The sequence below is a fragment of the Cebus imitator genome, unplaced genomic scaffold, assembly GCF_001604975.1.
Source record: "Cebus imitator isolate Cc_AM_T3 unplaced genomic scaffold, Cebus_imitator-1.0 Scaffold162, whole genome shotgun sequence".
NCBI classification, from domain to species: Eukaryota; Metazoa; Chordata; class Mammalia; order Primates; family Cebidae; genus Cebus; species Cebus imitator.
In genome coordinates, this window is record NW_016107477.1 from 356,301 (window position 1) to 378,055 (window position 21,755).

Sequence of the window (21,755 nt, forward strand, 5' to 3'; positions counted from 1 at the left end):
GAAAAGATCATTCACAATGATCAAATGCTATTCATCCCAGGGATGCAGATGGTTCAACATACGTAAATCAATAAACACAATACAACATATTAACAGAATCAAGAACAAAAACTGTATGATTATTTCAATAGATGCCAAAAAAGCATTTGATAAAATTCAACATACCTTTATGATTAAAAATCCTTATCAAAATCCGTATAGAAGGAACATACCTCAAAATAATACATGCCACATATGAAAAATCCACAGCTAGCATTGCACTGAATTGCGAAAAACTGGAGGCCTTTCCTTTAAGGAGAACAAGCAAAGGATGTCGACTTTCAGCATGATACAACTTAATACTGGAAGTCCTGGCCAGGGCAATTGGGCAAAAGAAAGAAATAAAGGGCAACTGAATTGAAAAGGAAGGAGCCAAATTAGCCTTGCTCACAGATGACATGATCTTATTCCTGGAAAAACCTAAAGACCACCAAAAAACTGTGAGAACTGATAGATGAATTCAGTGAAATTGCAGAATGTATCAACATACAACAATCAGTGGTGTTTAAATTTGCTAATAGTGACTATCTGAAAAAGAACTCAAGAAGCAATCTCATTTACAATAGCTACAAAATGTAAAATAACTAGGAAGCAATCTAACCAAAGAAGTGAAAGATTTATGTAAGGAAAACTATAAAACTCTGATGAAAGAAATTGAAGAGAACACAAAAAGTGGAAAGACATTCCATGCTCATGGATTAGAAGACTTAATACTGCTGAAATGGCAATACTACCCAAAACAATTAACAAATTCAATGGGATCCCTAGCAAAATGCCAATACAGTCATCACAGAATTAGAAAAAAAGTCCTCAAATTTATACAAAACTACAAAAGACCCTGAATAGATAACCAGGCATCCTGACTAAAAAGAACAAAGCTGGAGGTATCATACTACCTGACTTCTAAATTTACTACAAAGCTATAATAACCAAAACAGCATGGTACTGGCATAAAAACAGACACATACATCAATGGAACAGAATACAGAACCCAGATATAAAACCACACATTTAAGCCTCCCGGGTTCAAATGATTTTTGTGCCTCAGCCTCCCAAGTAGCTGAGATTACAGACATGTGCCACCACACTCAGCTAATTTTGTGTTTTTAATAGAGACAGGGTTTCACCATGTTGGCTAGGCTGTCTTGAACTCCCAACCTCAGGTGATCCTTTATAAGCACACAAAGATGCCAAGAACATTCCATGGGGAAAGGACAGTCTTTTCAGTAAATGGTGTAGGGAAAACTGGATAACTATAAGAGAAGAATGAAATTAGATCCCTATTTCTCACTCTTCACAGAAATAAAATCAAAATGGATTAAAAAACTTAAAACTGTCAGACTTGTTACAGTGAAACCACTAGAAGAAAACACTGGGGAAATGTTCCAGGAGACTGGTTTGAGAAGAGTTTGTTTGTTTGCTTGTTTGTAAGACCTCAAAAGCACAGGCAATCACAACAAAAATACACATACAGATTACATCAAGCCAAAAAGCTTCTGTATAGCAAAAGAAAAAATTAACAAACTATAGGAGAAAAAATTTGCAAAGTGTCTATCTGACAAGGGATTATTAACCACAATATATAAGGAACTCAAAACAGCTCAATAGCAAGAGAAAATGAGATTTAAAAATGAGCAAAAGTGCTGAACAGATATTCCTCAAAGAAAACCAAGAAGAAATGGCCAACAGGTATATGAGAAAAATGCTCAATATCACTAATCATCAGAGAAATGCAAATCAAGAAGACAACTGAGATATCATCTCACCCCAGTTAAAATGGCATGTATCAAAGAGACAGACAGTAATAGATGCTGGCAAAAATGTGGGAAAAGGAGAATCCTCACAAGCTGTTGGTGAAAATGTAAATTAGCACAGCCACTGTGGAAAACAGTATGGAGGTTCCTCAAAAACTAAAAATAGAACTATCATATGATCCAGCAATTCCATTACTGGATATACATTCAAAAGAAAGAAAATCAAGACATAGAAAAGTCATCTGCACTCCAATGTTTACTGCAGCACTATTCACAGAGGCCAAAATATGAAATCAACCTAAGTTCTCATCAACAGCAGAATGAATTTTTTTAAAAAGTGGTATATATCCACAGCGGAATATTATTCGGCCATAAAAAGGAATGAAATCTTGTCATCTGCAGCAACAGGGATGGAACTAGAGGCTGTTAGGTTAAGTGAAATAAGCCAAGCACCGAAAGACAAATATGGAATCTTCTTACTCATATGTGGGAGCTAAAATGGGATCTCATGAAGATGGGGAGTAGAATGGTGATTACCTGAGGCTGGGAAGAATAGGGAGAAGGGTAGGGAGGAGGAGTGATGAAGGGAATTTTAAAAAACATAAACATACTTAATACCACTGAACTGTACACTTTAAAAAGACTGTAAGTTTTATATATATATATTTTACCTCAAATTTTTTTCTTTTTTCTTTTTTTTTTTTGCAACAGAGTCTAGCTCTAGCACCTAGTCTAGAGTGCAGTGGTGCAATCTTGGTTCAAGCCTCCCGGGTTCAAGTGATTCTTGTGCCTCAGCCTTCCGAGTATCTGGTATTACAGATGTGTGGCACCATGCTCAGCTAATTTTTGTATTTTTAGTAGGGACGGGGTTTCACCATGTTGGCCAGACTCTCTTGAACTCATGACCTCAGGTGATCCACCTTCCTCACAAAATCCTGGGATTACAGGCGTGAGCCACTGCACCTGGCCTCAAATTTTTAATAAGTATAAAATTGGGGAAAAAAAGGCAAACTTGTAAATACCCTACATAAAGAAACAAAATAATATGGTTGTAAATATGTAGTTTAATGTTGTGACTTCCAAAGATTTTCACTAATATGCTGATTATATCTCTTTTCTCAGTATCTTAGAATTTCTAGCTTGAAACACTTCTGACATATAAGAGGCCAATCACATGTGGGGACTCCAGACTGCTTTACTGCAGACAAATCGGCACTCTAAAACATTCTGATTCCAAGTTTGAAGTTTTAAGACAAAAGAAATTTAAATATAGACTTATTCAAGGCCCACATGTAAACCATACTTTAAAACTTTTCAAAGAAATGCATTATTCCCGACTACCCAAACATGTCCAGGGAAGAGTTGAAAACATAGGTGTATATAGGGAGGGAAAGACCTACCTGAAGATCCGCTGAAAGCAGATCTGCAATATTAGGGTCAGGGTGATGCCTGGGGAAATGCAAACTCTCTCTAGCCCTCAGGCTTGAAAGACAAAACAACCACAAGCAAAATTAAAGCTGTCAGTTTGGTGTCTGTCCTTCCTCTAAATCCAGATAGGACCAATAATCTCCAGTCTGGACTCCAGTGTGTCAGTGTTTTAATCAAATGAAGGAGTTACCAGGCAAGGTTGTGGAATGTCATTCACTGAAAGCCTTAAAGCATACACTTTCATCTGCCTGGGGCCAGAGGGGGAACAGCAGATGACCCCTCATAGCCGCCTCTAATGCTAACAGACCGAGGTTAAAGCCGACCCTGGAGCAGCTCAGCAAACATCGCGTCATTGATTTTCTGGCCTGGGCTCACCTCCCTCCGCACCGGGGTGCTGTGCGCTGCAGCCGCGAACTGCTCTAGGGCCTGCTGCTGCTCCTCCGTGGGCGGCTCCGGCCCGGGCGCTCCCGCGTGCCCCTGTGCTCCCACCGCTTCCTGGGGCTCGGCCTCCTGGTCCGGCTTGGATTCCGAGTCTGATCCAGATTCTGTCGTCATGGTTGATTGTTCTGCAAGCAGAAAAAAAGGAATATCAGGTCACTCCATACAGCTACCTTCCCTCTGCAAGAAAACTAAGATGCTCACGGTGAACGGCTCAAGAGAACCACAAGGAAAGAGGGAGATGCTACCAAACCCCATCCTATTCCACACAACCGACAGACGACCTGTCAACTTCACCGCTGAGATGGATGCCCACCAGGGGCTCAAAACTAACATACACCTGGGAGGGAAAGTTGATTTGTAATGATCACAGGCTTTATTCCGATTAGATTTTTGCCACAACGGATCGTTAAATGACATTAGAGAAATGTCATAATAATTAAATATCTTATATTCAATTAAAAAATAATTTGCTGCATTGCCTGCATATATATTTCAATCCCTGGGAAAGATGATCTAATAATGGAAGCAGACATTCTTTCTCATCTCTCTCCTATCTCTACACAGAGGTCCTCTCAACCCCTGAATATATGGATGCCTCAAGGAACAAATGCCTTTCCCATATGATTTTTCCTAATCCCGATATCCCCTGTTGAGTTAGCAACTGAGCTTCAACAGCAGCTTCTTCAGGGCCTCAGGGTCTGTCCCACTGGCCATGCCTGGAGGGGCACAGGCAGGATCACCTCTCCTTCCCTCCCAAGTTAATTCTCATCTTCTTCCTGGCTTCCCCCTATTTCCCTTGAGTGTTAAAAGGTAAGTTTGTCTCATATCTCATAAGGAACTAAAACAACAGATTTTAGTATATAATAATCAGCTAATATATCCTTTAAAAAGACCTTCTAAAATATGAACACCATCTTCCCAAAGATTGCAAGTTAAGATGTTTTAAGATTTCATGCCTCAGTTTCCACACGTGCCAAATGGGGACACAGAACATGATAATACCTAAAGAACTTATTTCTTGCTATTAGATTTTTCTCCTACTAATAAGACACACCACTAGGTTTTTAAAGCAGATTTTTGCTCTAAGCAGCAAGAAAGCTGCTATTATGCCAAGTAGATACAATGTCATTTTAAGCAATTTCTTATCTTAGGTATATGAAGTATCTCAAGTACAAATATGTCATTATTGTCATATAATTTCCCTTCCTAATTCTAATTTTATAGTAAAAAATATGAGCAAAGGACTAGTGTTATACTTTAAGCAAACTATATAATTGTTATAATACAGAATCATGCAAAAATAAAACGAGTAACTCTTAGTTTCTATCTTCACTATATATAGAAATATCTTTAATAATTTGAAAAAGAAGGGAACATCATAAATACCAATCTATGTTATAAACTAAATGCTATATCTGTGTTTTCTATTTAGGGTTACTTTTCACAATCACCAGATATTCTGTTGAATAAAAGACACATACCAATTTGGCATGTACTTAGTTGCCCAAAGCATATGTAAATATCAATCCAAATACAGAGAAAGGTAGTAATGCAAATAAAATAAACAAACTTTTTTTTTCCTGTCACAATACATTTTAGATTTTAAAGCAAATCTTAAAAGTAAATATTATATTCTCTTTTGTATGCTTATCCTAGAAAGTGGTATAAATATATAGAAAAAACAGCAGAGGGGGAAAGGCGGTAGAGCCTCTGATCAAATTCCATCTTTTGGAAAAGAAAGGATTAGCTTTAATAGTCAGTTCAACCCACCAAACACTTACTGAGTACCAAATATATAAGCCAAGCACTGCTTGCGATTTAGAAACGAGATTCATCTGTCGTAACCACTACCCCGCATCCCAAGGAGTTCCTAGTCTGTGCAGGAAACATTCTCCCCCGAATCCATTTTCTCCATCTTCTTTTGGTAACTAAGCTTTCGGTTTTAGCAGGGGCCCCTTCACCCAGCTTGAGACTACAATGAGCTGTGGCTGTGTGATTAAGACAACAGAAGGAAACAGAAAAAAAAATGTACTCAATGTTTAGGACATCTTCATAAAGACAAAGCCACTTGCCCTAGATTTCCCTTTCCCATTGGCTGGATGTGCTGTTCTTAAACCCAGTCCTGGACATGTTACGCTCAGGGGAATGACAGAGCCGCCCCCTCCAGCACGATTCTCTAGATGACCTTATGGACTACCACCCACCTGTGAGGCAGAAATCAACAACTTTAGCTTGTGTTCACTGGCTCAGGAAGTTGCTAATTCTATTATCTGAGCAAATGAGTATCCCAAGATTTTAGTGTTATCATCCTAGTCGGGAAATCATTTTGCATCTGCTTTTGTCTTAAATCCAGGACCATCTACAAAGCAGGGAGCCAGCAGTATACAAGCTAAAAAAAAATGTAAAATGGATAGAGCCCAACAATCATCTACCAACTATCTGAAGAATAAAATAATGTACCATTACTTTTAATCTATGACTATACCATATAATACCTTACCTGTTGTGTATCACACAAATCACAGCAGCTTGTACCTCAAAATCATCTACTATGCCCTTGTGATGTATTTCCTAGGTATATTAATTTTTCCAGCACTATAGGCATAATATAATAAACGCAAATCATTGCTCTTTGGACCAATTTTAATAAAACTGTCAAGGCTACTGAGAGATAAAGTAATAAAACTTTAAAATGTATGGCTTTTTAATGCTGGGACATCACTAGAATCAATATCTAATTCCACATTTCTCAAAGGGCATAAGCTCTTATTATTCCTACAAATAAACCAGTATAAATACCCTATATCAGCAAATTCTTTTTTAAAATATGTTTCCTCTTCTCCACCCATATGCCAATGTAAGCAAGCAATAACCTGATTTTTAATGGCAAACTATCATAAACATCTAAATACAATATGTCTGGCCAAGCTCAGTGGCTCACGCCTGTAATCCCAGCACTTTGGAAGGCCGATGCGGGTGGATCACTTGAGGCCAGGAATTCAGGAGCAACCTGAACAACATGGTGAAACCCTGACTCTACTAAAGCTTAACCAGGCATGGTACTGCGTGCCTGTGATCCCAGCTACTTGGGGGGCTGAGGCACGAGAGTTGCTTAAACCTAGGAGGCAGAAGTTGCAGTGAGCTAAGATCAAACCACTGCACTCCAACCTAGGTGACACAGAGAGACTCTGTCTCAAATAAATAAATAAGTCTAACTTTAACTTGTTATTTCAATACGTTTATAGTGCGCTCCTTCATTCTTAAACCCAAATGCCAAACCATTTTTTTTTTAATTAGATTTTCATGATATTTACATTGCTTTGGTTCTTCTTTTTCTTATACTCATTCCTTGCTTTCTGAGATGGTTCTTGCCATTTAAAATCACAGCTTCCCCTTTCCAACTAACTAAAGACTATTGTTTTCCAAGGTTCCTTTCTCTTCTGATAGGCTCACTTTGGACCAAACTATCTACCAATTATTTGGGCTACTGGAAGTAAACATCATCACTTGAAATCCCAAACAGAAAGTGATACAAAATCTATCTATGCTTAGTTTTGACTGAAACTGTCCTTTCTTTATACTAAATTCACCTTACAATTGTGTTTTGCTTGGGCTTTAAAGGTTTGGATTCCTAAAAACTCCAAATCCTAAAAGTTGGGGTAAGGACATTCATAAGTATGCTAGGCAGATGGCAAAAGAAGTCCTTAATTTTTTTTAAAGAAACGTAAATTGTATTTCAATATGTCTCTCTCAGGAATATATTTATTAAATGAATACCAAAAGAAATGGAAATGAGCTTCAAAGGATGCATGTGCAGGTGTGAATGAAATCATCTTCACAATCTAATTCACGTACAAAAAGACGGTCATTGTCACGCATTTCTGGCTTTGTTCCTTTTCGGCTCTAATTTCTAATTCCACAGAAGTAAGAAAAGTCAGTTAATCCTCGTCTTCTCCACTTTTAGAAGTGGCAGCTCTAAAATCTCCAGCTCCTAACTAAATGACTGCTAAATTAGTTTCTGTATTCAAATTTACCTACCTCTCTTGCTGACATGAAAATTCAGTGGCATTTTATTAAAAGACACAAACTAAAGATTTAGTGAAGGAAAATGCTTAATATAAATTTCTGTCATTTATGTGTAAAACAAGATTCCTACAGAACAACAAAATGTTTCATAAAAGAAACCTCTTCATGCCATTTACCCATCTAACGAGGATGTAAGACTAAAATGGACAAACTTTTTAACATCAACTTTTTTTCTATTTCAAGTGTAAGTTTACAGGAGAAGTGGGTCTTACTTAGCATAAGTATTTGTGACTACTGAGTACTATCCACCAGTTTGCTAAAAACCATCAGTTGCTAGCAAGTTAGAAGACAATAACATTCTTTGGCCCTTCTACTGGATTTTTTCTATTTGCATGAAAAAATGCCCTGGTATCATCCATCTAAAAAGAAAAATCCCAAAAAGAAACCAAAACAACCTGCTGTTGGTCTCACATTCAACTCTCCCGCTCCCTCTAATAGGACCCTACCTCTCTACTTTTCTGTAGAGCCAAGCTTCTGGAAGGAAGCCAAGCTTCTCATGCTGTCACCACATCCTCCCACTCATTCACCCTTCAGTATATGCCTCATAATTCTAGTAACCTTGCTGAGGTTACCAACGACCTCCCCACTAGCCAATCAATACTAGGGGACGTCCCTTCTCTTTCAGTGCTCCAGGTTTGACACGCTCCTTGTTTCCTTTTCCTTTGATCTATCTTTTCTGGCTACTCTTCCTCATTTCCACTTGACTCTGCATATTCAATTTCTCATATTCTATTTCTAAACTTTGCAATTCTTTACGAATGTATCTCACTCTTTAAATCCTCTTTCTTGGAGAGCTCATCCACTTCATTTCAAGTACGATGACAATTCCAAATTTTGTGACCTCTCTCTGAGCTTCAGATCCATAAATATGACTTTCCTTCTCACTTCTCTACCTGGATACCTCGGAAGCACCTAAAACTGAACATTTTTCCACACAAACCTTTGATCTCTGCACCGCCCACTGCCTGCTGCCAACCCCACAATCCACTTGACATCCATCTTTCCCATTGCAGCAGGTGGCCTCCATCTGTCCAGAGGCTCATGCTGGGATTGGGACAGCACTTCTCTCCCTATGCCCAACTCCAATTCACCTCACACTTGGCAATTTCACCTTTTGAGTTGTGTTTCAAGAAACAGAAGAGGCTGGGCGCAGTGGCTCATTTCCGTAATCCCAGCACTTTGGGAGGCTGAGACAGGTGGATCATCTGAGATCAGGAGTTCGAGACCAGCCTGGCCAACATGCAAAACCCTGTCTCTACTAAAAATACAAAAATTAGCTGGGCGTTGTGGTGGGGACCTGTAATCCTAACTACTCAGGAGGCTGAGGCAGGAAAATCGCTTGAACCCGGGAGGCAGAGGTTGCAGAGAGCTGAGATCATGCCATTGTACTCCAACCTGAGTGACAACAGTGAAACTTTGCCCCCCCCCCCAAAAAAAGGAAGAAACAGTAGAAGAAAGACAGGAAAACGTTCAAGGCAGAGGTTTTCAATCAAGCAAAAGCAGAATAGCATGGAGGATCACATGCACTTACTTTCGTGAGGTTATGTGGTCTGCTGTGGCAGGAAGGAAGAGGTGGGTAAGAGTGATGACAGGTGAGAAGAAGGGACTGAGAGTGAGCCGGACACAGGCAGGTCCTGCAAGGCCGCCTGACCCTTGCTAAGGAGACCTCATCTCGCTACTCAGGGATCATCTGGCAGCCGTGGGACAAGTGACCTCAGAAATGGTCCGCTGGGCTTCTCCATTGTTTCAGCTCAAAATTAGGCCAAACTCACAGACCACATAGGCCCTGAAGGGGCAGCAGGGAAAAGTTACTCCTCAAAGTACAAAATGGCAAAATTCAGGACTGGTCATGATTAAATATCTTCAAAGAGCTGAAAATAACGAGTTGAGATGCAGGGACAATTCTGATGGTTTTTTCAAACAAGCCTTTAAACCATGCTAAGTTCAAATCTTGAAGGCCAATACACCAACTCGTATGAAGCTGACGTTTTAAGATTATGGGAGAAGCAGAAAGTCAAAATTTTTATGAAGACATAATAATTCAAAAATTAATTTCACAATGGCCACTGTAAATCTGCAAAGGATTACCAAGATTCATCAATATGGTGATAAAAGATTTCATAATCGCATTGCACATTTACAAATCAGTGTTGGAAACTTAAAAAAAAAAAACAAAAACTAAATAAGACAATAATAAGGCCACAGTCCCCAGTCCCCTGCTTCAAGGAATGTACATTCAGACAGGGTACCTCAAGAAGCAAACCAAGCACCATGCCCAGCCCAGAGAGGGGGGCTTTAAACAAGTCCGTGGGAACCGAAAGAATTTTCACAGGAAAGAACACTTGTCTGATTAAAAAAAAAAAAAAATCACTAACTTTCAGTCTCAAGTTAAACAACTAGTTTTAAACTTTAGACACAAACATCACAGGCTACTTCAGAAAGACAGAAGGGAAATCGGAGAATAAATCAGAGTGCAGAGTTCAGGGAGGGACTGTGATGGGGCAGGACAAGTGGGTTCTAGCCCAACTCTGCCATATGCCCTGTGACGTCAACAGAACGTGGCTTCCCTTTCTGTTCTAAAATTCCAAAATTCTGGGATTCTCGAGAACCAAAGACACTGTTATATTCACAGCATGAAATCTAAAGACATGTTGCGACGTGAAGACAGATACCACCTGATCCTACTGACCAGGCCCAGGGGCATAAAGGTCTGAGGGCAGGCAGCCACAGCCAGCACCGACCTCTCTCACCACTGTGTGGGTCAGGCTGAAGGCCTTATTAACTCTTCAGTCTACTAAGGTTTCATTAGTTTCCTGAAGCAATACTTTACTCAGAAAACCTGAAAAAGTTGAAAAAAACCACTTAGTTTACTTAATAGATTGGGAAAATCTGGTTTGTGTGCAGTAAGATTTTAGCTTTTAAGTTCAAAAATATTTAGCTCTTCTATGTATGAGTGGAAAAATCAACAAATATAGTTTAGAATATATATACTGATATGGTTACTAGGGAAGCATCCCCCTTACCACTGTATGTTCATATTTCCAAATCCAACTGGTACCAAATGCCAGGGTGCAAAATTGCCTATGCCTCTGAAATACCAAGAATCTTTGGTTGTTGATCCCACATGTACCAAAATATATTTTAATAAGCAAAGGAGGCAGCTGATGCCCCTACTCAAGGAAGGGGACCTATCTTAGCATAGGTCTTTAATAGAGGACTTTTAATAGAGTTCAGTGATAGTATTAATAGGAGAGGCAGGGTTCCCCTGGGGGCAAAACTACTTGCAAATTAAGTCTATGGAGGGAGTGGCAGAAGAACCAATTCAAATTCTGTTCTAGGATCTCTGCACTGTGAACATTCTGTCAAAAGCAAGGAAATTCCCAGACTAGGATTCCTGAACTTCAGAGGTTCAGGAAAGGAGGCCTGAGGATCTGAGCATTTGTTTTGCCTACTTTAAAGGAAAGTGTAAATTCAGCAGTGACATGGCTGTACATATTGACAAGGCTTAACAATTATCAATCTTATTAATTTAGTTAGAAATAGAAGCTACATCATTGCTTCACTCATTAATACATTCCTTTAACAAACATTTCCTGAATTGCTGTTCTGAGGCCTAGGGATACATCAAATAAAGATGAGCAAGGTCTCTACTCTAATGGAGCCTACATTCTAATTGAAGGAGAAAAAGAAATAAAAAGTGTCAGCTAGAGATAGATGTTATTAAATAACCCAATTAAAGGAAATGCCTGGCTGCTCTAGATTGGGTGGTTGGGGAAGGCTTCTCCGAGAAGGAAAAATGTAGCCAGTGTTCAACAAATATCAAGAAGAATCTGTCAAAGGCAGATGCGCAAGATGGCAATGAAGCCTGTGAGGAAGACGAATGTCCAGGCTTGGGCAAGGAATGAAAAGAAGACCAGGGTATCTGGAATGCAGGGGGTGTGAGGGAGAGGGGTACAAGATAAGGCAGATGTGACAAAGGGTCAGATCCCATGGGTTTACAGAGTTGAATTTTAGAGTCTTATGGATGCTTTTAAAAGGCCATTCTGGCTTCTGAGTGCAGGTGCAAGGTAGGAGCAGGGGACCCAGCGACTAGGCGATGGCAACAGTCCAGGTGAGAGAAAATGCCAGAGCAAGGAGGCAGGTGATGGAATGAAGGCAGGTGATGACGGTAACATGACTATCACTGATGCATCATTATCAGAAACTTACTGTTCAAGTTTCTATGTGGTCTGCACAAGAATTCTGATAGTGCTATTAGTCTACACCCAACAGAGACTCTGACTGCAGCCTTGGTGAGAGATGAAAAATGCACCAGGCAGGTAGGAAAAAGCTCCCACAAATGTTAGTTATCTTAAAAACACAGGGATTCCCTAGTGGCAAAAATACTGTACATAATCATTTTCCAATAGGCCCTAAAGCAGGGAGGCCACCAACATACAAGTGTCAAGTTTCAACAATTACTCTTTAGGCTGGATGCTCCATCATCTTTAGCATGGGAAATCATTCGTGAGCCCGATATCATCAGCAATACTTCTAAAAATCATCCAGTTCAGGTGAAAAGCAATGCCAGCCTTCATTTATAGTGGATATATTCCTATGGTTTAAGTGACAGCTCCAATCTTCCAAAAAAGCAAATTTAAAACAGATTAACATGAAAAGTTTGGCCTCTTGAGTAGAGAATATGCTTTTAGATTTCATCTGAGAACGTTACTAATGGATAAATGACATCTGCACTTACATATCTGTTTTGATAAAATCTGGCAGAGAATTTTAGTCTCCATGAAATTTTAACCTGAGTATCACTGATGCTGTCATTATCAGAAACTTGCTATTAAAGTTTCTGTGTGGTCTACACAAGAATTCTGATAGCACTATTAGTCTACACATAAATCCTGTCTTGCCCTGGGTTGGACTTAGAAAGAACCACTTCACTAAGCACAGGGAGTGCTTCCCACAACATACTTATATTTTTTCACTTGACAACCATTTTAACATATTATTCTAAACATGGCAGAAATACTTTAAAGAGTTAATTTTCCAGGAGTTAGCATAAATATTTCAATTGAGCTTCCTAATTTTTGTGCTTATAATAATTCATTAATGTTCCCTATCACTGAAATTGAGTTCAGAATTGATGACATCATTTCCCTTAGCAAAAGCATCCCCACAACTGCATCCTAGAGTTTTAAGCAAAAAAATCAAATCAAAATGGACATTTCAGAGCATCAATGATATACATAAGAGCAAAAGTATTCAGCCCTTATGTTAAACTGAATCCTGGAAAGAGTGAGTGAATAAACTAAATATAACAACTATTTTCTCATTTTCTGTAAACCATAAATCATCCTTTGTAAGGGAGACACTGTCATTGTGCCCTCAATGAGCCAGCCATAATTTAAATGCTGCATACTTGCTTCTTAACTAAACTTTAAACAAATCTGATCATATCCTGCCTAAAGGTTCCCTAAAAGGAAAGTTGTATGTCTACAATGCACAGGATCTTCGTGAGTTTGACAGAAGTAATTCTCCACAAGCTGTGTGTGATGGTGTGATTACTTTTTAGTAAAACAGGGATGATGCCTGAGAACATAAAGGAAGCTGGTCACTTGAAAGACACAGATGGGGATGTTGAGCTCCTCCCTCCTGCTCTCATACATGCCCAGCTCACCCCAAAAGGACAGGGGTTCAGCCGGGTTAGTGAACAACTCACCTAAGTCACAGGATAAGAAGCACAATACTAAGAATTAAATCTGAGTCGTGCCTCCAATAACAGAGCTGTTTTTCCCACACGAGTCATATACATTGGTACGCTGCAAAACCTACTCTTGATCTCCTATTCCTCTTTCAGAACTGGGCAATTTATCAAAAGTATTGCTTTATGGGATCATCCACAATTTTATGTTGCCAATATGCTATCTTATCCTTTTACTTACTGTAAGTCAAACATTAGTCAATTGAAATTTGTATGAAATTATAATTTTTTTAAAGACTATTTTCCCTACTACATACTAATTAAGTGTATATACATATATATGTGTGTGTGTATATATATATACGGCATTACAACACTAGTGTCTTCCTTTGTTAAAAAAAGGTTAATCTAGTGTGAATCTTTAAGATTCTGTCATTCTGTCACAGGTTGCCATTTTATTCCTGGAAAACAAAAAGCAAATGCTCACTGTTGTTTCCAGAGAAAACATGAATGGCACTGAGTCTGCTTTTCGAGGCCCAACAACTCATAACTTTCCACTATGGTGGCTTTAAGCTTGAAAACAAACCAAGCCTACATTTTAATCAGTTACAATTTTGATGCTATTGTTAGTGGAAAACCTCAAATTGACAAGAAGTCAGTATCACACCTTTTGAGATATAAATGTCCAACCCTGTTTAAAATTTCCAAGCATGCCTCTATAAAATCAAAAGAAGGGAGAAAAGAAGGTAGCATATTTTCTCTATATGCTTTGCCAATTCTATTCAGAGAACAACTTATTAGCAAAAAGATATGTTTGGCACCTTAATTCAGGAGCATATTTTTCTATTACCCAACATCTGACTCTGCATCTGTGAGAAAGGAGGTGTGAACCACAGAGAGTGAATAAATTAAAACAGAGTCAGACTCTTTGTACAGTCATCCACCACCAAATAAGAGCTCTCCACTCCTTCTGAAATGGGTCTCTCTTCCACAGAACCACTAATTTTTAAAATAGGAAAAAGGTTATGGCAAAAAATTCCAACTTTATACCTTAGTGAGGGGGTAACATACCCTCTGCTATATGGGAATTTTTGGCCAAGAAACCATGATTCAGGTTTCGCTTTATAGGTGCCAATACCACAAGGCGAAGGACAGAGAGAACAACAAAAATGGCTGTCTCAAAAGGACCTGGGCACAAATAATCTGTGCTTCTAATTCCCTGTCTGTCCAGGAGAATTTTACATACAAATAGACCCTAAACAAATAATGAATGAATGAACACCCTGCGTTTCTGCATCTCATGAATGTAACAGTACAGTACTTCTTTCTAGGGTCCCTGTAAATTCAAATGAACAGCAGAACAAGGAGCTGGCCTGGACATTTTCTGCACACATGTCTCAAGGCTTTTATCTCTGTGGTTAGCTGCTAATAGTAAGCTTCATGCAGGCCCCCAAAACTATTCACCATAAGGATATGTGGTGAGAACGAGAAAGAAAACAAAGGAGGAAGTAGGACCTTTTGGGGACCCAGGAAGGCAAGCTGCCTGTAAATATTTGTATCTTGCCTTTTAAAGGAGTCCAGGTGGTGAGTACTAAAGACTCATACAGCATGAATAATGTTTGATCAAATCAATAAAGAAATATGGGGGGAGGGGGAAGCCACTTCTATCGCTACAGAAAAGAAATATATAGAAAAATTCCAGGTATTCTATTATTGTTTCTATTTAATCCTTACAAAATCATACAAAGTAACCATTATCAGCAGCCTGGGGAGTCATTAAATATTTAAATAAATGAATGACTCAATGTATCAGCTTCATTTAACCTAAGTGTGTCCTAAGTCACAATCCTACAAATGATGACTTGGGAAATGGGATCTAATTCACTCTGACCCCTAAAACCCCTTGGCTGTTTTGTGGTACACTGCACTGAATAGAAATGAACACCAATTAATAGATTTCAACTCTCCTCATATAGAATATGCTAAATTTGGTCAGTTACCCACTCCTTTCGATCCCAGCATTTTCTAGACCATTTCTGTAGCCCAAAGCCAAATTAATGGAATTTGGTTTCCCCCACAGTTCTACATCATTGACTTTGTTGCCCCACAATTAATTAACTAAGTGTGTACAATAGAATTTATCACAATTCTTACGGAAAGAGGAAATGGAAGACTCTTCTGGCATTCTTGGAAAGTCTGACAGACTGGTTGGCTTTTTTTCCCCTCCTTCAATACAAATGTGAGGCCAAGTGTTTAATTATTCTGTTTTTACTGTAATGCATCCGCTTTTATCTCTTCACCAGCAATGGATGGAGACTACAAAGAATGCTCTTTAAAAGGTCTCCCTGGCACACAAATGAGTTTCCTGAAAGCAGTGCCTCATCAAGTTCTCTGAAGATGCTGATAAGAGGATTCCTTACTCCACGGCTGTTCACTGTGGGCCTGCAACACTGAAAGGACTCCCCATTTGTGCCTCAAATACTCTGTTATGAAAGCCTTAAGAGGCAGCTGGCTCAGCCGCCATCTTCCCTCCTGCCTCCTTGCCTCTGAGGTGGCTCAGTAGATAAAAGGACAGCCCTGTAGTTTGGGCTGCCTTCTGATATTCTGATCCCGGGAGTTGAATGTCCCATACAATGGAGAAAAATCACAGAACAGCTACAGGTGTGATGTTCCATTTTAAATCCTTTGTCTCCAATGGGCAACTAAGGCAATAAATAACTCTTTCAATTTCTGAATCCACATATTTCCAGTTCAAAGGGGATTCACTCAGAAAGAAATTTGAAAAACAACCTGAAAGGCTGAAATGCAGTTCATCTTTTAAAATTTTTCATAGGTTCTTTGTGTCTAGGTATTTTTTAAGGTTTAATCACAGAAAACCCTGCTTCACTTCGTATATTGATAATTTTTTTAATCACTGTAGTTTTCACAGTGAAATTAAAGGATTTTAAATCCTTAGCTCGTCTATTTAAAATGAACACAATTAAATCTAAATGCAAGCTTTACATGTGGTAAGTAAAAAAGCCACAGTAATTCCTTATTGTAAACTCTTCTGTTCAAAGGGCTCCTCAAACATGCATGGAAAGGGGTGTTTGCCTCCCTAAAGTAGACTTTGGCAAAGAATCAGGTCCCAGGGAGCTCTGTCTGTCCACGTTTGGGGCTGGATGAGACCTTCCTCGGCTCCCACTTGAGCTTCTGACCTAAAGTAGAAAAAATGAGGATACAGAGGAGAGTCTTCCTTTGCAGCTTAGTTTACAGATTAAACTAAAGTATTCCCTGAGGCGGGGGTAATTCTTTTGAAGGGAAGAGGTGAGACCAGACAGCTGGAGAGGGCAGCAGTAGCTACTAACCCTGGAGAGGCTGCAGATTAAGCCTGCAGTTTTCAACATCCAGACCCACCATAAAAAGAGAGACTTTAGATAACTCAAAATGTCAAGACTGATCATCCCTTGATGGTCAACTCACTTTTTTAGATATTCTACAAAAGTACTATTTTTATAATTAGGAAAAAACAAACCAAGAAAGTATTTCTTCTTAGAGATGAATAGTAGTCACAGTTATATTTATTACTTTTATCAAATACTCTTTTTGCTAGGTGGCCATTCTATTGTTTTAGCTTAGTTTTTTATAGAAAAAAAATTAATTCTAATATAATTTAATATATTTGAAATACACCTAACTATTCAACCTACATTAACATAACTGGGTGCCACTATTCAGCAACAGAAGCAAACCATTCATTTGCAAATGGGGCAAATGAAGATTTAAGGTTTGCAGAGGATGAAACTCAGATGACTTGGAGCAGAAGCATCTGAAGCGCCCGAAAAAACACATTCTTAAGTGCAGGTGCACAGAATCTCCAGAGCACACACGCCTGAGTTCTACTCACACCAGTTCAAACAGTGTCTCTGATGGAAGGCTCCACGCACAGGCAATTTTTAAAAGCTCGGTAGGATTCTAAAACGCAGCCTGGAATGAGAGTGGTAAGATCACATTATCTGCACTTTTAATAAGCACACAGGTGATTCTTCCACAAACTAAAGTTTGCCAACCACTGGCCTCTCCACTCCAAAGCTACTTATAACTGCATTTGAAGACAGAAATGACAAGTAGAAAACAAAAGACCACTGGCCCTGGTCAAGGCTATCAATTTGTGCGTATTTTGGTTACTGCCACAAAGTTGGTGCACCAATCTTAATGCTTTTTGCATTTTATAGATGGGTATGCCATTTTGTTTTTCTGGTTTATCTGGAAGGCATATGCTGACTATACTCTTGAATTTTAAGATCTTAACTTTAATAAAATGCAGTACTCATTTCAAGCTATATTTCACAATGGAGATATTTTTCCATCTCAGTCATGCTCAATCTCTCCTGAAAATAATATTAGGTAATCATATGTGGTAAGGATATTCTCCACCTATATTAGTAATGATCATTGCTGAAATAATGCTGAAAACATCTTATTTCCTCTTCTTTCCAAAGAAGTGTCTCCCTTTAATTGGAATAGGCTTGCCACTGAGGGGAATAATAGGAGACAGAGAGAGGTCTCTACAAGAAAGGGGGAAACATAGAACTTTGCTAATGATAATTTCCAGCTACCTTCAGTTTCAGCCTTAGTGACAACTCCAATATGGACACCTATCGAGATTTTACCCAGGGCTTTCAATTCAACTCCACAAAAACTTGCTTAACACTCAACCCGGAGTTGGGGTCTTGGTCACCAAACAGATTATTTTTAATTTTTTTTTCCCCAGTTAACTTCCAGAACCTAAGAAATTTTATTTTAGAAAGCCATCATGATCAAATCTCATCTTTACTCAATCCTGAATGTCAAGAAAATCTGTCCAATCTCCTTCTCATAACATCTTCACTATATTCTTTTCACCCAGGCAGCCCTGCTGAGCTTTTCTGAGTCACACAGGAGTGGAGCCAGCAGTGGGTCCAAAGGGATTTCAGGAGTCACTCACCAAATTCAGTCTATGATATACATTAGCGCAACTAGGGACTAGGAACCCAGCATTTTTACAGCTTGAAAGCCACTGGTTAGAAAGAGAGTATAACAGAGTAACAAAATAAAGCCGCAGATGAGCATCTGCTCTACTGCCTTCTACCAGCATTCCTCTCCAGCTGGCAGCTGTGGAATTGACAAGCTATTTCTTTCTAAGAAATGAAGTATTTTTCAGTTGTCCCCCAACCCTAACTTCTCCTCCATACAACAGTAAAGGCAACTACAGGTGTCCTCAGCTATTCCCGATTCCCAAGCCTCATCTTCATCCTCACCACATGAGCTTCAACAGTCATGAACTACCCAATGACACACAGTGCTCCAGGTGCTGTGTGAGCTGAGTCTCCCACGCCCTTGAATGTGATGCCCCTGTGTTTTGAAGCCCTCAGTCTGCCCATTTCCCCAAGCACTCCTAAACCCTACAGTTCAAAGTTGTTCCGACACCATCTTCACTCAGTAGCCTTGCCCAAGTTCCTTCTGCCCCAGAAATAGTCTCCTCCATCCACTGCAGGCATATGTATCCCTATGACCATCTGCCACCACACCTAAGAGTGCATCTGTCATTTTGCTACCAGACCTAACAGTCTTAAGAACAAGGGCAGGTTTTTCTTTTTTGTTGACTGAAAGTCTACGTCAAACCTATGATGTCCAAAAGTAAACACTTGAAGTTTCTCCCCAAACCAGGGCATCCCTGAGTCTTCCCGAACAGTCAATCAATCCATCTACCCAAGTCTGAAGCCAAAGAAATTACCGAAAACATCAAAAAATAACTTTTCCTCATGCACCACATGATCCTTCAGCAAATTCTGTCGTTCTACCTTCAAAATATCTCCAGAATATGATCATCTCATCACCTCCACACCTTCACCTCTGCCCCTCCTCACCATACCTTCACCTCCACCCCCACTGCCCACACCTTCACCTCTTACCTGCCCCACTGTACCTTCACCTCTACCCCTACCCCCTACATCTTCACCTCTTACCCGCCCCACTATACCTTCACCTCCACCCCTTCCCCCTACACCTTCACCTCCACCCCTCCCCTCCACACCTTCACTTCCAACACTACCAGTCATAACTTCACCTGCACCCCTCCCTGCCACACCCTCACCTCTGCCCCCAGCCTACCTCCCCGCATGACTTCCACCACTAGCCACCACGCCTTCTCCTGCACTACCACCTCACCATCCAATAACCACTTGCCCAGTTACTCCAGTATACCTCCCAACTGGTCTCCCTACCTCTGTACTCTCTGTATATTATTTTTCACACAACAGTCAGGTTAATCCTTTTACAATATAAATAAAAACATGTTACGTCTCGGCTTTAAATCCTCCAATGACTCTGCATTTCCCTTAGAGTAAAATCCACTGTCCAGATACGCTGGCCTGAAAGAGCGCTACTCCAACACTCTCATCATCTGCTTCTATTTCCTTCTCAGCATGCCCCGCCTCACTCCTCCCACCCGAGGCTCTATATTTGCTATTCCTGCCTGGAACATGCATCTTACTTGGCTTATTCACTCACTGTATTCACACATCTTTGCTCAGATTCTCCTTCTCAGCAAGGCCTTCCCCGTCTAGCCCTCCTGGTTCTGCCCCTGTTTCCTGCCCCTTTTTCTCCCTAATGCCCATCACTAGTCCAATATATACTACCTACTTCAGTTGCTTACTTTGGTTTTTACTGTATCCTCCCATTAGAGGCTCTAAGCCCCAGGTGGTACGGGATTATTACTTATCAGATCCCCTCTGTTGTACCCCTGGCATCTAGAATAGTGTGTGGCATGTAGTGGGTGTATCTGCTGAATGTATGAACTCAGCTTTGGGTTTCCAGGCCCTTGAATCCTAAGTGTCAGGCACTTAGCAGGTCCTCATTAGATCATGTTTGCTGAATGAGGGCACCCAACTGCTATATCCCTAAAAAGATGTTTTTAAATTGTGCTTTGTATTATAGGTAGTTTCTGGGCAGAATGACACTACAGTCAACACATTTATTGAAATTATTAGAATCATCTTTTATAAAGACAGTCCAACCTAGTAAAAAGTGCATGGTCACTGATGTCAGACAGATGTGGGCTGGAATTCTAGCCCTACTACCTATTAATTGTGTGTGTAAAACGAAACAGGCAAACATGTCTTTATTATTCAAAAAAGTGTTTTGGAGAATGACCCATCCATCCTAAATCCTGACCCTGATGTTCCTTATTTTATCTGCCTTAAGAATGAAGCTTTGCTATATAGGCAGTCTACTGCCTGTCTTAAAACTAAAGAGAACACATTTAAAAAAACAAAAAGCAAAACAAACAAACAAAAGAAACCACACACAGAGCAGTCAATCAATATTCAAAACATGGATGTTATATCCAGGAATCATAATATAAACTACTAGCTTATCATTAGCAGTAAGCAACTTGATATGAGCCATGTCTTTTTCAAAAAGGATTAACAATAAAAGCCAAAAGGACATTATTTAAGATATTGAGACATAAATAAATGCCATTATTCACTGTTGCCAATTAGTATCAGTCACCATTATCCTACAAAGTGATGTCATCTAACAGATTATGTTCAAAGTTTAGCTGCGTCCCTTACTAATTGTGTGAATTTGAGTAAGTTACATAAACTCTCTAAAAATCGATTTTTTTCTGTTGAAAAATGTACATAAAATATCTAATCATTGTTGAGTACATAGCATTAATATAGTACAACACACATTGGACGATTCAATAAATGGGTCATCATTATCTTCAAACCAGTAGAGCTAGTCCTTTTGTTACTATCTCCTGGCTAGAATTTATACAAGAATTTAAAAAAAAAAAAAAAAGTGAACACTTTAAAATCAAATGATGATTTGGACCAAGTTCCTTGAAACTTATGAAATAATACCTCCTCTTTTAGAGCTTTCTAGGCCTTAAAGATTGCTAGTGCTAATAAAATCATAATGGATAAACCAAATTAAGAAACAGGTTGAACTCTCTCCTTGCCACTCTGTCAGAAAAATAACAGTAGCATCTATCACTTTTGTGCACTTGTCATTTCCAGTAACGTGCTTACACGAACTCCATGAAAATCTGAGCTTGGGAGATAATTATCTTACCCCAGGACTTTCTCAGGAGGCAGATAAGGGAAAAGGGGTTCAGAGGAAGGTTATGTGGGACAGTGATGCACTTGTTTAGCCAGAAAGATGACGAAAATAAATTTTCTGGGAATCAAGGAATCACAAGTATAAAATCATAATTACCAGAGCTACTTTTTATCTGATAATATAAACATTTTGTCTTCCTCATTTAGCTTCTAAAAGGCATAAAACAA

At 39.4% G+C, this 21,755-nt stretch overlaps 1 protein-coding gene across 40 annotated transcripts in view; it reads right to left on the bottom strand.

Annotated features, from left to right (window-relative positions):
• The window catches only part of EPB41L3 (erythrocyte membrane protein band 4.1 like 3), a 243,717-nt gene that overhangs the window by 92,932 nt on the left and 129,030 nt on the right, over positions 1-21,755 (bottom strand). For 37 of the 40 annotated variants that reach the window (XM_037744010.1, XM_037743998.1, XM_037744002.1 and 34 more), the window contains exon 2: positions 3,597-3,787. In XM_037744010.1, the coding sequence (XP_037599938.1) occupies positions 3,597-3,776 (180 nt within the window). In that variant the 5' untranslated portion in view covers positions 3,777-3,787. Of the gene's footprint in view, positions 1-3,596; positions 3,794-21,755 lie in introns of all 40 variants that reach the window. The other 3 variants (XM_037744012.1, XM_037744004.1, XM_037744005.1) reach the window with 3 other exon arrangements.